Here is an 18,162-nt window from a genome sequence, read left to right on the forward strand (position 1 = left end):
CACTGAAAATGTTCAAGAAAAGATTCTTGTCCCTTTCTTTTAAACTTTATTCTTGGAATTTTCACATTCTAGTTAAATAATATATTTAGAATTAGACTCTGCGTTACAGTAGCACAATGAACATGAATCCGGTGGCTAAACAGTGATGCTTATTGGGAATAGAAGCTCTGATTTTAGTCATTACAGCTGCAGTATATAAAAACATTGTATTAAATTAAAATAGAATATCCACCTACTTTAAAGTAATCTAATCAAGTGTGAAGGACTTGATTTGAATCCTTCTCATCAGTAAGTATAATTTTTTACCACACTTACAGTCTTTTATTTTGATGGAGGTACACTTTCACTACTTTTTCTTTGACTATAGCTCTGAATTAGTCGAGATATAATGTGATCCTCGGTGGAACAATCTACAGGTCTCCCTTGAGTTGAAGATAAAGATAAGCTGCTTTCCTTCTAAGGATTTACTGTGAAATCATCAAACATCCTTGTTTGTAAGCCCTCCTCTCTGGCTCTGCTATGACTTTCTAGCACAGTTGCATCTGTAAGCATCCCCTCAACGTAAGAACCGGCATTAAAGGCACAGTTACACTTGAATTTCTTGATTAGCACTCAGATATTTCTGCTGTTGCATGAGGAACTCATTGAGTCAAGTCATGGCAGACGAAACCCTTCAATGGTCGGTATTCGCACTGGATCACACTCTCTATGCAAAGTGAACTGAAATTGAACGTTTTGCTCCTTGTGAAGTCATTTTCACTCCATTTTCTGTCCACATATTTCTAGCCAACCTCTTGACAAGCAGGTAGAATAAGCTTGTGCTCTGTGGCATTCTGTGCAACTTCCACATATTCCTGTTGATTAAATATTAACTGCAGTCATCGATGATATGGGTCGGACTTTCTGGGCCTTTGTGTCTGCGGCTCTGTTCACTTCCGGTTTCTATAGCAGAGATATCACAAACACGGATCAATATATTGACATTGGTTCACATTCAGCACAGTGCTGTGACATACAAATCATATTTACACTATGTAACATATAAATGGCAACGACATAGAATAATTTGCAAATCATTCAAAGCTTTTCTTTAACTGGAAAGAATATAAACACAATATATAAATATACATGTTGAAAAATGCTGAGACAAACTGTAAAAGTTGTGTGACACTAAAAATAATAATGCACAATGTCCCATTATTTTGGAAACAGTTGGAGAGTGCTTCATTTTATCAGACGCTCTCTGTGATGCGAGTGTTTTTCACTGATTGTACCTCTTTTCGTACTGTGAGACTGTTAGCTTGTGGGGAGTCGTGGGCAACAGGAAGGGGATTAAATCCATTTTTGTTCAACAACCAGTAGGTCTTCTGGAGCCCTTTACCCTGTCAGGGGAGAGAAAACACACTCATCACAACATGCCAAAAGCATAGGCTGTACATGTTATTGAGAAAAAAACACATAGACGGGTCACCTTCATTTCAATTTCCCCTCGTTCTTCCATCTCATATGATCCAGCCTGGACAAGAATGTCAGCCGTGGACTGAGATATGTGAATCCTCAGAGCTGTGTGCCATAAACAAAATGAAAGTTTCCATCTTAATGTCCTGTCAGCTCGTGCACTGGCAGCGTTGCATATGTAGAGAATTTCACGACGACCTTTCAGTCACTTTTAAGAAATTTCATTAAGAGTTGAAAATCTTAATCTGGTGGTTGGATTGAATGAGAAATTTGGCCAATTTTGACCAATTTGGTAGATTTAAAAAGCCACTTGTCGACTGAAAGGAAGCTTTCTGCCACAGGTTATGTCAGGAAGAAAGAAACTCTTTAATTTATACACCATACCTTTTAAAATAAAGTAAAATGCTGCAAAAATAACACCAGAAAACACCAAATCTGATGGTGCATCCATCAATCTTCTGCAGCTTATCATTATTTTGGTCACTGTGTCAACAGTCTGTTCAAATGTGCCTCGATCTCTTTCAGCCTCCAGCTTTTCCAGGGGGACACCGAGGCATCTCCAAGCCAGCTGAGACCAGCTGGCATGTCCTGGGTGTGCCACATGGTCTCCTCCTGGTCAGATATGTGTAAAACACATCATCTCTCATTTGTATAGAACTAGAAGACATCCGAACCAGAGGGGGGACAGCAACTTCACTCAGAACTTTCATTTAATTGTGTGTCTGGGTGCCTATGATGGTCGCCCTGCAGATTCCTTGTTTGTCTGGAACACTGGCTGTGAATGTTCTCTACGTCTACCCAAAGCAGGTGACCCGTGGAGGCAGTGTATAAGCAAATTGTGACCAGATGTCTTTTATTCAGAGGCCTGAATTACCAGCTTTGATGCAACAACCTTTTCTGCTGTAGTCTTAACATAAACCAAATACTGACCTCATTTCCTGTAACCACATTCTTCGTTTACTTCCTACAAATACAGATGTTCTGTGCAGACTGATGGCTACAGACTCTGGTACGCCCCCCAGCAGATTCCCCCAGTAGCATGCATATTGCTCAGGCAATAGATGTGTAAGTTAGCACAAGGTGAGTATATTTTCCAAGTAAATCAGCTCTCGCCACAGCACAACAGACCACAGCTACAGCGGCTGCATTTTTTATGTTGCTGTCAGTCACTGACCTCCCAACTCAGTCACTCTTGAACAAAACTCTGGACACTTATGAGGGAATAACCTCCAAAGAAGAGTTCACTCACGTAAGCTGTTGCTTTCCATGCGAGAGGCCATGTTCACTGTGTCACCAAAGAGGCAGTAGCGAGGCATGGTGGTGCCCACCACTCCAGCAACCACTGGACCTACAAGAAACATGCAACTATACTTTGACTATTTAGGAAACATTCTGCATACAGGAACAAGTTTAAATATATTGAATCAGAACCAGAAATATCTCATGTTCTTGTCCCTTATACTCACTTTATCTAGTCACAATGTGTGAGATAAACGCCATACTGAGAGGATTTCTGGTTCCTTCAAGATATTTAATGTACATAATGTACTTAAAAACATGCAAACAAGGCTCTACTGTCACCACAAAAGAAAACAAACAAACAAAATGTAATAATCAACGGCTAAGTTGAATGTCAGATGTGTTTGCAGGTGTCGTTTATTACCAGAATGGATGCCAACGCGGATAGCAAGGCTCTTGTTTGGCATGTGAGGGATGCTGAAGACCTTGATAGAACCGAGGAAATGTAGAGCCATTGTGGATATCTCCAAAGCGTGCTTGTTGCCATTGCTGATAGGCAAGCCACTGGCTACCATGTATGCATCACCAATGGTTTCTACCTTAGGAAGGCACAAAGATAATTGTTTTTTTCTTTTTAAGAAATTATAGTTTTTTTAATTAAAATAATGTATAAGAATTGCTAGAAATGTCTTGTTTTGTTTTGTTTTGTATTTTTTGGCTACGAGTTGGACACCAAGTATGAACATAGCTAGCCGCTAGTTAGCTTGGCATAAAGACAAGAAATGTCTTGCGTATTTTTGAATGTATTTTTCTCAAATAGAATATTATGTCCCAATCTGTGCATTTTAATGTTAGGTGGATTTTATGATGCTTAAATGTGCTTCTAGCTGTAGTTAGCCCAGCTGTTTTTCAGTCTTCTGTCTTATCGCTAAGCTAAGCTAAGCTAACCAGATGTCTATTAATGTGCCATTAACTGAATCTAGTTTCCATTTCTGGACAGAAAGTCGACTGACTTTTTTGTATCTCTTTGCAATGAAAGTCATTAAACATGTAAACCAAAATATGTCAGGTCTCACAAACGCTCTTAGGTTTTTTGTACCTTGTCTTGTCACTTCCTGTTTTATTTTGAAGTATTAACAACTCCTCTGGTTTCAGGTAACTTGCCCTTCCTCCCATGTCATGCGTCTCATTGTCTTTCCTGATTCCCAAAGTGTTTCCCCCTGTTCCCCTTGGTCCCTCAGGTGTATTTAGTCTGCGTTTCCCTTGTCTCGTTGCCAGTGTGTTGAATTTGTCTCTCTAGCGTTCTTCCTCTAGCCTCCACAGTGACCACAGTATAAGTATCAAAGATCTTGTTTATTGATGATTTCCTCTTTGAGAGTGATTTTCTGTTGTAAGTTTTTTGTCATAGATTTAGCTCAAGTGAAGTTTTTGTTTACCTTTGTCGTTATCAGTAGTATCTCCGGTAGAGGAGTGTTTTTTGGTTTATAACTTTAATGTTCATAGTTACTCCCTTATGAGTCTCTTTCTGTTTTTTTTTATTTATTAAATTTCTATAGAGCCTCAGACGGTTCGGAGAGTGATAAGTTAATTTGTAAAATTTATATAACTTTTTGTTTTGTCCTCCTAGCGTGGAGAGAACTTTATTTTGATAAGTTTTATAGCCTCACTCTTAGGAATTTATAGCCTATTGTTTTGCTTATCAAAGAGACTATCATTGTATAAATAAAACCATATTATTGATACGACCATCATCTGCCTCCAGTGCTTTCACGGATCGTGACAAAATATAGAAAGTTTAATAAAAGGAAAACAATAATTTGCTTTGCTGATATCTTTATCAGGATAATTATCGTTATCTGCAATATAACTGATGCTTCTTACTTTGTAGACATCGTACATCGTTATGATGCCGTCAAACAGACTGTAGAGGTCATTGAGGAAGTTTACAACCTCCATTGCAGAGCTGACGGAGCACATGGAGGTAAAACCAACGATGTCTGAGAAGAAGATGGTCACCATGTCGTAACTTTGCGGCTCCACAGTCTTCCCTGCCATCAGCTGATCTGCAATGTACCTACAACCAACAAAACAAAGTAAGACTCATGGACTCCAGTGATAAGAAAATAAACACAAATAAACCTGATACCTTGGTAACATGCTGGAGAGAAGCTTGTCTGCCCGGGCTTTCTCCACTGTGAGCTGGGCAGTTCGCTCCTCCACCACCTCCTCCAGGTGATTTGCATACTTTTCCAACTTGTCCACCATATTATCCAGGATATTTGCATGACTATAGTACAGAAAGTCATAATTATCTGAATTTGATCATTTGTGCAAAAGGAGGATATGTCAGAAACAGATCTTAGTACCACTGAGTGGGAAATCTTTTAGCATGCCAAGGTTTCGGAAATTCCTTTTTGATGCAAATTTACACTTTAGGCATTTAAAACATCTTTAAAACTGGCACATGCAGTACTTCAACTGATTGATGAATTCTGCACATGTTCACTCAAATATGAATGAAGCACAGCTGTTTGAAGTAGATAAGGTGTGTGTAGAAAGAGAATAACTCCCGCATAGACAGGCCTCTCTGGACTGATGGTCCTCAGCCGCCTCCGAATAGATCCAAACGGCGGCCGGTGTTCAGGGTTTTCAGTCCAGCAGGCGCTCAGGAGGGTGTTAACCTCCTCCTCACACAGCTGGTCGGACAGCACTGGTCGGAGAGGTTCCCCTTGGAAGGGTGTCCTCAGTTGCATTATAATCTCTGAGGGAAACAATGCAAGACTGAAACATGTTGAGTTTGTTTGACCATCTTTAGTCATGTTAGTGGCTTTTATTCTTTTGTATTAGATGGATCTGTCATGATATTAACACACAACTTTGCAGACATTCATGGTCTCTTTTCATTTCATGATCAGCAAACAATTAAAGTTTTGAAGCCTTAGAAAAACAATTGGATTACCGTGATATTTGGTGATGTAGCTACGTCTCTCTGAAGGACAGTCGGCTGAACTTTGACCTTTTAACTAGTGGATTTAATGCTAATATATATGCTGCCCTCATGCTTGATTAATACAGTGTTCTACAGTCAGTTTTAGCAATTAATATGTGGTTTACGGTTACAATGGGAAGATTTCCCACATGCAATCTAGCATATCAACTTTAAGCTCACTTTAAAACACACTGTGACACTGTTTTTCCCCAAGTGGAAGTGAATTTGAAGGTACACCTGTCAGAGATCTGTACATTTTCTATGCAATGTGTTCAAGATGGAGGGGAAAGGAAGACATTGTTGACTTTTAAAGGGAAATCCACTTAGAATCAGAGATTTTACTTATAGGCCAGAATAGCTCCACCATCTAATGGCTCAGATATGGACAGGTGGATAAAGGAAAATGAAAGAATTGTGCCAACCTTTGGGATCTAGATTGATGTCTTGATATGGTCCAGCTTTAGAGTTATACATGAGCTCCCACATGATGATGCCAAAACTGTAGACGTCACCTTTGGGTGTTCCCTTAACTGGCCGACCGACCTGTCTCAGAAGCTCGGGAGCTGTCCAGTACATCTCTGCGATAAGTTTACGTCATTACCCTCCTTATTCATTCTGTGATAAAGGTGGTGTTTGATCAGTATTGATTTCAACCCACTCACCTTCGTAATTTGGGTTTTCCGGTGGGTTGGTCATGTTTTTGCTTCCATATTTAAACTCCCACAATCCAAAGCCAGAGAGTTTGATCTGGAGTCGGCTATCCACCAGACATGTACTAGGCTTCAGGTTCCCATGAAATTTTAAGCTGCTCTTGTGAATGAACTCCATTCCCTTTATCACAAATAAGCAAATTTTTATAATAGTCAACAAATTATGATCCAAAAATCTCATTTTCATTTCATATACTGTATCTTTATAGAATTAAATGAATGTATTCCATTTACATTTTGCCCAAATTTCCCTCAGGATTGATAAATGATCTATTTGTTCATCTTTAGTCACCTTGCTATTTCTAAAATATAGAAAACTAAGATTATATTACATCAGCGAAGGCCCTTTCTTAAGCACTTTAAGCATAAACTTACTCCATTATCACACACACTCACATTGACGATGTCGTATGCAAATGACAGCTTGAACATCCCATCTAGATCAACATCTGAAGCCTTGAGAACATCCTGCAAGAAAACAAAACAGTGAAGTAAAATATCTGGCCTCGAATGGTTGTAATTTCATTTAAATCAAGAATGAAAAGATTTTTCCATTCACCTTCAGACTGCCCTTCTTGCAGTACTGGATGACCAAACAGATGTTCGGTGGCTCGATACAGACACCAAAAAACTGCACCAAGTTCTCATGTTTCATCTCTTTCATCTTTCTTAAAGAGTTTAAGATTGTTATGTACACAGTGTATCTTTAAGTGGATGAAGAAACAAAATCTGCTGCTGTTAATGTGGAGTTCTGGTGCACGTCATTCATGTGGATATGAAAAGATTTGCACCAGTTCTGAGCTCAGCTAATGTTTCCTCATTCGACAAATATTTCAACCCATTACCAATGATTATCTTTTGAATGACTATGCTTTTCAGACAAAGTACACAAAATATATGTGTAATACGTAACAGGATGAGGAACTTTACCGCACTGAACTCTGCGAGGATCGAAGGTTTCTGGAAATTACAGCTTTCGTGGTCCTTTAGGTACTTGATGGCCACTTGATTTCCCTGTAAGTCGACAAAAGAAATCAGCCAGAAAGATATTTAAAATAAAATAAAACCTTAAAGGAAGACTAAGTAACCTGCAAGAGAAATTATACTTGTTCATTACACATAAACTTAATTTCATAAGCAATAAAACACTGATACTAAATTATAACTTACATTATAACTTACTTATTATAACTTACATCTATTAGCTCATCATGGTGGTGTCATGATAAAGATTCCTACGGTCTGAACATGTAAGAAGCCCTTCAGTTTTTACTTTTAGGTTGTGTTTTAGTTTGGTTTTACAAAGGAACTCGTATCACAGAAGAGTTTTACAAGCTTTACTGACGCACCTATTGCAAATGTAATCAATATGTTCTGTTGATTTGTAATACAGGAAGTGCCAAAACAGTCGTTTAATCTAACTGAGGGTCGTTGCCATGAGGCAGGATGCGGGATACACCCTGGACAGGTCCCGGTCCATCACAGAGACACAAACAACCATCTACACTCACTCCTAGGGACAATTTAGATTCACCAATTAACCTGACATGCAATGCAAACTCCAAACAGAAAGGCTCCAGCTGGGAATCAAACCTGGAGGCGACGGTGCCAACCACCACACCAGCTCCGTGCTAGGCTGTTCTAATCCTAGGGAATCCCATACTGCCATTTTGTCAAAGCCTGATGGTGTGTTTGAGATATGCAGGATGTCAGGAGTATTTATTGCTTAACACAGACAGATAAAAGCCTGCATGGATTCTGGTGGGTGATGCAAATGTACATCATCCACCTACAGGCCAAATGAGGAAGTGCAAGTTCGATACTTCACAAATTCAACAAATTCATGGTGTGGACAAATACAAAACACTGCAACAATGCACACAATTTCCTTGCTAAGCTTGTTTGAAATATGGCTTTTTGTTATTACTTGTTTTTAACATACTATAAAGCATCTGTTGGTTTCTTTTTCCCCCCCGAGAACACCTGAACCTGATGGATTCAGCACACAGTACAGTATATAGCACTACAGCATAAGCTGAGCAGTGTCAAAGTTTAGGATCAGAAACTCTGGCCGTACAGCAGAAACAGAAGCAGAATCCACCTTTCTGTTCTGCTTACCGTTAGCTCAGAGGAAAACTTTTACCTGGTAGAGACCAATGACGGTGTAGACGTTCTCTTTGCCTGCCTTGTCCCTCAGGTCGTAGCTGTGGCTGGAAAAATTGGTCTGACAGCTGCTGCTTCTGCTCTGACTACCTGCGGAGCTCAGGGATAAACCCTGGTTTCCCTGGAGGAGACAAAAGTAGGCAAACAAACTCACAACACGGTGGAAAATTACAACACAGGGTCACCCTTTTTCTCCTCCAGCTCGCCTCGAGCGGCCGTACAGAGGGCTCCCTGATGATGGTGATGTCGCTGTAGTTGATCATCCACCAGCAGGAGCCGTCCAGCCTGTTCTGGAGTTTGAACTTCTGCAGCATCAGAACCCCGATGCACAAAACCGCCACCACACCGATGACGGGGAAGGTCAGGAGGACAGCCAGCAGAGTGATGTCTGAGTAAATTATGAAGGTGGTCAGCTAAAAAACGGAGGGTGCGGATTGACCTGCTACACGTAGAACTGGTTTTACTTTACCATTCGTTAGCCATTCACAGACTTCGTTGTTGAAACCACATTCTGGCATATCTGTGGGGGGTCTTCCTTTTGGCCAAACCACAGAAGCAAACTGTGATGTTGGTCTGAAATTGAACATTTTCATGAGGGTGTGTGTTATTCTGACCAAAACCAGATCTGATCTGATCGGATGTAAGGTTACTCATGCTGAGGTTACCTGACAGTTTTGGTTTGACTCTCGAAATGGAGGATGGGCACGAACTTGATGTCGTCTCCTACATGCTGCAGGTTGTAAATGGAATAGTCCAGATTTCTCTCCCCCTCTTCATCAAAGTGAACTAGTCCCGAGGCGCCTGGAAATGATGAGCAGCTTCATTAAACCACAGAGTAAACATCTGTGTTGTTCAGATTATTTTTGTTTTCACATATCTGTGAGATCTCTAGAGATGGAACGATTTTATTCTAGTTGTTATTCTCGTTTTTTGTGTGGTGGTATTTCCTCTATATTGTTGCACTTGTAGGCAAAATGTGGTCTAAACTGAACTAAATAGCCTGTGTGCTGACAACAAGCAACCTCCAGGACTTTTTAATGAAAGTAGTTGTTCACAGTAACATAAAATAATGAACTATGCTTCCTGCTGTAACATACGTTTACTTAAGCTTTTTGCTTCAGCTCACTTAGCAAATGGCTAAGTGTGTCATGCCTGCTCCTCCTCCACTTCCATGTTTAGTGTCGCCAGCCTACTGATCACTGGCCCTGACTACAATTCCCAGGATTCCTCTGTTCATGTCATCATTGTCTGCACCTGTGTCCTCCTCATTACCCTCATGTGTTGCACCTGTCATCCCTCTACTTATACCCAGTGTTCATCCAGCTTCCTTGTGCAGTCTTGTATTGTAATGTCTCAAGTCTTTACGGTAGAATAAACCCTCTGAGGGACGCTCGCGTTTGTGTCCAGCGAGGAATTGTTTCAGTCTGACAAAGTGGCAAAAGTCTTGGTGGTTCAACCCCCAACTTAATTCTATAAAACTTTCTTTCTGCAAATCAGATGTTATTTAACATCACCCTTTTTCAATGTTGTTCTCAAGTGATCATAGCTGTCTTTTAAGCTCCTATAAACAGAAAAACATGTACTTGGTTGGTTGTAGAAAGTGTGTTTACGAGGAAATAGACGAGGCATCTTGTTATGATCACATTTGAAATTTTAAGCTAAGCCGGGATCTTTTCCTAACCCTAATTATTACACTACTGCACCTCCTACCTGCTAAAGCAGACTGCTGCTAATTGGTAAGGAAACATTATATTATTGATAAAACGGCTGCATTTGACACCCTGGGGATCAGAACATTTTGAACTGTTATGTTGATGTATTTGTGCATTCAAACATCACCTCTTGGTTCAAAAGCCTTTGTCAGAAACCTGTAAAGTGTGGCTGGATTCTTCTAGAAGAATTACCAAGCACCAAATGTGTGCTCAATATACAACATGCCGAGATCTTGACCTTCAAAGCTGTAGTAGTGGCTTTCAGGATGCTCGTTTACGAACACATGCAGCTATATTCTCAATAGAATTAGGGTCTTCAGAGGTGTTTTTCATTGAGTTAGCATTGCGTTGATGATAACCAGATTTAAAAATGACCAGAAATGTTCTCTTTTTATTGCTTGCTCTCCTTTTCTTTGCCAAAATCTGGTGCATGTGTGATGCTAATATCAGAAAATGTACAACTGGTCATTGATCTATGCTGCAACAACCACACTTTCTGTTGTGTTAGGCTGGGTTTCTGACTCTTTTGCACAGTATAACTTCACAAGGCCGGTATTAAAGCACATAGGTACCATAAAATCTAATGTTGTTTTTGTTTTTCAGTCTTTGCAGAAGCTGCCGGCCATCGTTTGGATCGCTGCCATCCTTCAGCACTTCCTTCAGTCCCATCGCGTAAAGAAGCACCGCGTCATGCAGATAGGCAGAGTAGGGGCTAACCTAATATTCATAAAGTGAGGAGAAAGGGTGTCAAGGAGATTAAAGTCTAACATGCAATCAGACCTCATCAGTATATCTAAAATGTATCTCATTAGTGTCTACTTGCCTCACTCTCGGATGTAAGGTTACTCTGAAAAGGATGTCCTTTAAGTCTTTGAAAAACTTGCTTGAAGAAGTCATCGTACTCATCTCCCCCAGAAGAATTCTGGCTGATGATAAAAGTCATGCCGAAAGCTTTGATGGCATCAGGGTCTATCCTGCTGTTTGGGCCATATTTCCACAAGTCATCCTGTTTAAAAAACAGACAAAAAAACCCCAAAATGTTCCTTTATAATGATGTTAATTCGAGGGCTCGCTGCCTCAGTATTGTTTGAACACGACTTTCTAAAACATTCACTAAAACCTGTATTTCTCAACCCCCTGAAACGGATAAACAAGTGAAATAAAAAACCACCCGAGAGCTTAAATTGATTTCATCAATATTTAATGATGACCTCATGTAAAGCTCCGGGTCTGAAAGGAGAGGTGCATGCATAGCCCTCATCCAGTCTGCATTGATTAAAATGAGACAGCTGGAAAAGCTTGCTGTACTGTAGATAACTCACACCGACTGTTAGCTTAATGAGCTTGCTGGATACTGTTAATCACCCCCCACAGGATTATTTCAGCTGACCAAACAGTGAAACTGCTTTTGTCTGCCTCTGCACTTTGTGACCAAAACAACTCTCACTGTAAACCAGATATAATAACTGGTTTAAAGACTAGTTCAGTCCCCATGTCACTCACTGCAATATGTAGATTCAAAGGGATTTCAGTCATTGTTCTGGATAAAATTACTTTCCAAAGTTCCACCCAACTTAATCGAGTTTTGTCCAATATTTCTTAGTAAGAAATAAGTGCAAAACTCTCCTTTTGTGCTGCAGTGAAAGTTAGAATGACTGAAGGTGCTTTAAGCCTGCAGGAACTATTTCATAGTTTTGAAACTCTATCTACTGTTTTTCTTTGTTTTTTTGTTGTCTATCAGTAGTAGTAAAACCTCTGGAGGGTCTTTTTTGCTCCCACCAAATAAACAGTTCGTAACATTCACAGAAGAATGGACCAACAATGAAGTCTGGGGTTTATTCAGCCTATAAATACGCCGGCTGTGAAATTACTTTGGCGTTTTTTTTTTCTGCAGTGCAGCTGCAACCAGAGGAAAAGCTCCTGAAGGTATGTCATCCACCTTAAACCCTCAGCAAGTCTCTGGAACTGTTTCCTCCAAAAGCTTTGCACATGAGAAGATGTGAGTTGTCTTAATCAACCATCTAATACATGGTATTAGAGAGAGGATTACAGCTGTTTGAACATAAGCACATGATTGAAAGTCCAACTTTTAAGGTCATAAAGTTAATAATCAAACACTTAAAACACATCACATCTGGCTTGTTTATCCTAGGTGTATTTTTCTGCATGTTCAGAGCCTGATCATCCGATTAAAGAGCCATTAGACTTTAATTTCCCAGCACAGCTCATGAAACAATGCAACACAAAGGGCTTTACATGAAAATTAACCAGGCAAAAGATATGCATGAATCTGATCTCTTGCCCCTTGTTAGCACCATATAATACATCGATTTAGGCTCTGAGTTAATGCATTCATGATGCAGGCATTACCTTTTTGGAATCATAATCTTAGTTTAAGCCAAGTTTTACAGTATTATCAGGCAATTTGTCATCAATGCAACTAGCTTCCGCTGAACTTCAGAAAACTACAGGACGTATCTGAGCCCCACGGTGTCTCAGCCATCTCACCTGTCTTACCTTTTTTCCAGGGATGCACCGATCTGATATTTGGAGCGGATATCAGTACCGATATTGAAGAAAATTCGAGATCGGGTATCGGTGACAATGGACCGATCCATATTGGCCGAGTTATTATTTTTTCCCCCCTTGTCCTGTCCAGCATTGGCATTCAACCAAGGGCCTTCAGCCCCCTCTAGTGGTGAAAAAACGTATTAAGTTGGGACTATCTGATTTCTTTTAGTTTTTACCAAGCTAGAGAAGCTATTGTTTTATTCAGATGCTTTTGTAATGAATGTTTAATTCCCATTAGCATTAAACTATATAAAGAGCTGATTGCTATTTATTTTGAAAGTCTAGCAACCAAGCAAGTGAAACTATTGTTTTATTTTCTAAGTTTCATCTCCTTTATTATTTAATATTTTGTTTTATGTTGGCTTTTGAATCCCTAATTGCACTGACTGATCCAGTTACACTTATTATATTTTCATGGTTAAGATTGTTTTACTGGTGCACAATTATTAATTAAATAAGTAATTCAGGCCATTTATATCTGTTTATTTGTTTTTTTTAAATGTTTAAGTCAAGTCTGGTGTTGCCTTGCACAAAAGAATAATCCCAGACTTTTCCACACAATGAAACTTACCGTTTATTAATATAATTCCGCGCTGTTTTTCTGTATCGGCCGATACTAAACCTCAGATATCGGTATTGGAGGTGAAAAAAAGCGGGTCAGTGCATCCCTACTTTTTTCCAGTATTTCCATCTCTGCAGCTTATTCAACAAAGTATGTGTATTGCTGTTAATGGGCTCTGACAGTTTTACTCACCATGCCTTTACGGACCTCAAAATGCTGCACCAGGAAGAAGACGTAGTCGCCGTTCATCAGACCCTGACGCTGAGCCTCCAGGAGCAGAGCCACGGAGTCCTCTTTGTTAGTCAGCACCACAATAACTGGAGGGTCACATGTTTAGTACAAATTAGAGGCACAAAATGTGGTTTTATGCTCTCATTTGGCCACTAAATACGTCTGTTACCTCTGGCGACTGTTGAGATGTACTTGATGTTTTGATGAAGCAGCTGAGGGTCGCTGGTGTCAAACTTCACCTCCGCTGTCAGTTTGAATTTGGCTCTTAGTGGATCCTCGACTGTTTTCCACAAGGCATCAACTTTGTCCCAAGTGTTCGTCTCCAATCCCCCTCCAATCATCGCCACGTGGCTCCACCCGAAGAACTCCAGGGTCTTCACCAGGACCTCTGAACTTCTTTTAAGCGGGGGCGTGATTTTGATGTAGGAGTCATAGATGTCACTGTTGTCCATTTTGGACGACTGTCCCACGAAGCCGAACATCGGGATGTGCCATGTTGATGCAATGAGGCCGGTGACCTGGAGACAATTAAAAATAGCTCCAAGTTCAGATTATCATGGAGGGGCAAAGAAAAAAACTAGCCTGTAAATGACCCTTTATATATCTGATTATTCACAATTTTATGATAAGACGCTCCAGTCTTACAATGTTTGCAAATTCACTCCTAACTCATGCAAAGTGTCAAAAATAGAAAGTATATTAAGACGAAACTTACAAAGTACAGCATCTTCCATCTGAAATGTCAGCAGATCTTAATTAAACTAAAAACACTGACGCAGTTGAGTGTTAATGTCTCATCAAGCATATTAAATTTAGTCATGTTCATGTTTTATGTTCAAGCACTTCCTGTTTTATCTCGTTCTCACCTTTTCCCTCATTTCAGACCCCGACTTCCTCTCTTTGTGGTATTTTCCCTCCTTTATAATTGTTTGCCCCTGACTGGTTTCACCTGTTTCCCCTCATGTGTAAAGAGTCTTTGGCTGTGTCCGAAATCACTCGCTCATTCCCTTCTCCCTGGTAGTGGGACTTTATAATGAGCTCAACAGAAAAATTACCGGTAATTACATCATCGCTGTTGCACAATTAAAATACTTATCCGCTTCCTACTGCATTTCTGTTAAATCAGAGGCTTTTGATTACTGTCCTGTAATTTTTATTTCGTATTTTGTTTACTATTTAAGCATTTTTTCATATTTTGTTCCCTTGGCTCTTTAGTAACAGCAGGTTACAGTGTAACCTACTGGAATGTTTAATTATATGCTGTTCATTTTTTAACAACGAACGTAGGAAGCCATTTAAATTGCCTTGTTTTGAAATGTGTTATAAAATAAACAATGGAATAAACTGGCTTCAGGACTGTTGTACTGCTCCATAACTCATGAATTAACTCACGAATCCTTTTACTTTTATTCACTCCCAACCGGCTGCGGAGGCGAAGCGTTGCATGATGGGATATCAGCTCCGGTTGGTGACCATCGGATATTCACTACATTGATAATCACTAAACATTCAAACACCACTACAAAATGTCACTATATAGTGACCTATATATTGTTCGCCCTGCCCCTGATTGGTCTCACCTGTATTAGCCCCCCCCCCCCCCCCCCCCCCCCCCCCCCCCCCCCCCCCCCGTCATGTATAAACAGTCTTTGTCTCCCTTTGCCTTTGTCAGTTCGTCTCTTTCAGTTCAACTAAGTGTGTGTCATGCGTGGCCTCCCATTCTTCAGGTATTTAAAGTATAGTTTGAACAGTTTGAACTGTGTCTCAGGTCTTGACCCTGAGTAAACGCACACCTCTGCTGGGATGACTTCATCCACAGCATGGCTGCAGCACAGCTCATTCACTCCGGTAAGAACGTCCATCTTACTCAAAGTCGTCGTTCACGTTGTCAAAATCTGATAAATATCCTGCCATGTTGCACAAAACTATCAGCAGCAAACTCTGTGTGAAGTTAGCCGACTGTCACAGAGCACGGAGTGAATAAACTGTGCTGCAGGGGGGCGTGTGGATGAAGTGGGCCCAGTAGAGTGCCTGTGTAGAAATCCCTCCGTTAGCTCTCCTATAGCTGCAAGTAGCTACATAACAGCAGCTATGAGCTAACAGAGCTATAGCACACGTTCATTCATTCATTCTTCTTAAAGTATTGGTGAAATAAAGACAGATAATGCCTTATTTAGAGGCTGCATCCTCTAAGCCCCGTTCACTCCGTTATATGGATCTCCAGTTATCTAAATATCTTCTGAAGGACGCCGACTTTCACCAAACTGTTCTCAGTGAGTAGATGAACGTATTTCATGCCAGAAATAAGGTCCAGGTTTAAAAAGTTCCCCTTTAATTGCAGCGTTGTCACTAGCGGCCCACATTTTGAAAACATGTAAACCATTTCCTTCCTTCTGGTGTTTTCTGATTTGCCGTTGTGATTTGCACTTCAGGGCCACCGTACATTTCACTGTGAGGTTGATCCCCACCGCCGGACAACATGCACATGACAAAGAAACTTGAACCTGAACTTTTATCCCTGTTTTAATCACTGTTTGAATGTTCTGTCACCGGCCTTTTCCCACACTTTTCGTTTCTTACATATATGCACCAAATCCACATGCTTTAAATGTTGAAAATTCAACAGTTGGGTCATCATAACCATGGAAATGTCATGTTTTGTCAGACACATCAGGCTCTTTTGACTTAGATGAACTGATGATGCACTATTAAGAAACTCAAAACTGCTGCAATATTTTCTGGAGGCTTAAACTGTATTAAATCTAGTTGAAAATGACAAAAGCTTTGCATGTATTAAAGAGCATAGGGATGATAGAAAATAGCTGATTGTTTATTTCATTTTAAACACCAGAGAAGTTCATGCTTAGATAAGCCTCATAGAAGATGTTGCGTCACTAATGCTTTCATTTCAGCAATGCATTTGATCTAATTGTTTGTTGACATTTTAAAGAAAAATGGTGCAAATCCTTCATATATTCATATTACCAAGAACACAATAGAGACGCACCTGCAGAATGACCCAGATACAGTTTGTTATTTTAAACGGATGACCAACGCGTCTCAAACAGTTTCGTTGTGAATTCATTCCTTATTTCAGGGTTGTGGAAGCACAAAAAAACCCAGAATCATACCTCAGCTTCTTCAGGACACGCGGGACCAAAGAGAGCCGTCACATTTTCCCTCCACACCTGGTGGATGAATCCTCCCAGAGACTCTTTGGGATTACAGTCTGTATCCTTGAACACAAAATCCAGACTGTAGTTTCCCAAGAAGGAGGGGTTGGAGTTCACCTTCTCCACGGCTATCTGTATGGCCGAGCCCAGCCGCTGGGCGCTGAAGGGGAAGGACATGTTCCAGGGAGCCTGGAAACCAATGAGCAGCTTGGGAGCTTGAGACCCACTGCCGCTCTGATTGATGACGGAGGCAGCAGCTAACACGGATGTGAGGTGAAGCACCAATATGTGGCTCATGCCAGAATATACCACCCTCAGCATCACTCTCATCCGAGGAGTTGTTTGGTGTTACGGGGCTTAAATAGTCAACCTCCCCGGTGATGCTGGGCAGTGGGTCGGGGAGGAGAAAATGTAAATTTGTGGAGGAGAATGGGAGGAACAGAAAGAAAGAGAACCTCGTTTTCTGTGCTGAGATTCACGTGATGTTTCTAAGATCTGGAAAAAGATTTTACAGTAACTCTACCGAAGTTTGAATGACATTTTCTGTACTTCTACACTTTTATCCTTTTATCCAAAGGCCCTTCGGGGCTTTTACACGTGTTTTTTCTACCTAAAATGAACTAATTATGCCCAGTGGTTACCATCTGCTGTGTTTCTGCGGAAGGGTTAGATTCGATGCTATTCTTTTTGGTTGCATTTGCAGTTTGCACCAATAGATGTCACCAAATCCAGGATACTGGACACATGTCGGAGGTAGGCGACTTAATTTGTTTCAGAGGGAAACATTTATTTGAATGTAAAGCCAGGAGAACTGTTGCTCAAGGTGAAATATGAATAAATGAGGGTCGAGTCAAGACTTTTGCACAGTCCTGAGCAGGAATATTTATCTAGTTTCCAAGCTAAAAGAACCCAAGAACACTCAGCAGTATTAGTCTGTGGGGAGAGTTCCCTCCTCCGGCACACAGAACATAAATAAAACAACTGCTCACGGAGCAACAATAATGTTTGGTGTAATTCGGACTAATGGTTTCCATTCCTCAGTCAGTGTTTTTCAGAGGGTTTGTCCAACAAACATTTTCAACAAATCTATCTATCTATCTATCTATCTATCTATCTATCTATCTATCTATCTATCTATCTATCTATCTATCTATCTATCTATCTATCTATCTATCTATCTATCTATCTATCTATCTATCTATCTATCTATCTATCTATCTATCTATCTGTTTGTTTGTTTCCTTCATTTCTTTCTTTCTTTCTTTCTTTCTTTCCTTCATTTCCTTTCTTCCTTCCTTCCTTTCTTTCCTTCCTTCCTTTCTTCCTTTGTTTCCTTCCTTCCTTCCTTCCTTTG

The 18,162-nt window shown here is 40.3% G+C and overlaps 2 protein-coding genes across 3 annotated transcripts in view; both read right to left on the reverse strand.

Moving 5' to 3' along the window:
- The window catches only part of LOC140279000 (DELTA-stichotoxin-Hmg2b-like), a 335,708-nt gene that overhangs the window by 144,980 nt on the left and 172,566 nt on the right, over positions 1-18,162 (reverse strand). The window lies entirely within an intron of this gene.
- Positions 1,233-17,105, reverse strand: gucy2g (guanylate cyclase 2g). Its single transcript, XM_072373980.1, has 21 exons — positions 16,767-17,105; positions 13,805-14,153; positions 13,612-13,721; positions 11,095-11,277; positions 10,844-10,988; positions 9,225-9,360; positions 9,029-9,132; positions 8,781-8,947; positions 8,540-8,680; positions 7,327-7,410; positions 6,956-7,060; positions 6,793-6,864; positions 6,349-6,517; positions 6,109-6,264; positions 5,281-5,458; positions 4,844-4,984; positions 4,579-4,771; positions 3,122-3,296; positions 2,708-2,806; positions 1,472-1,563; positions 1,233-1,382 (listed from the first exon to the last, which is right to left on the reverse strand). The coding sequence occupies exons 1-21, from the start codon at positions 17,103-17,105 to the stop codon at positions 1,233-1,235; spliced, it is 3,288 nt and encodes a 1,095-aa protein (XP_072230081.1).

Source organism: Leuresthes tenuis, unplaced genomic scaffold (assembly GCF_036924035.1).
Source record: "Leuresthes tenuis unplaced genomic scaffold, fLeuTen1.0.hap1 SCAF_20, whole genome shotgun sequence".
Classification (NCBI taxonomy): Eukaryota; Metazoa; Chordata; class Actinopteri; order Atheriniformes; family Atherinopsidae; genus Leuresthes; species Leuresthes tenuis.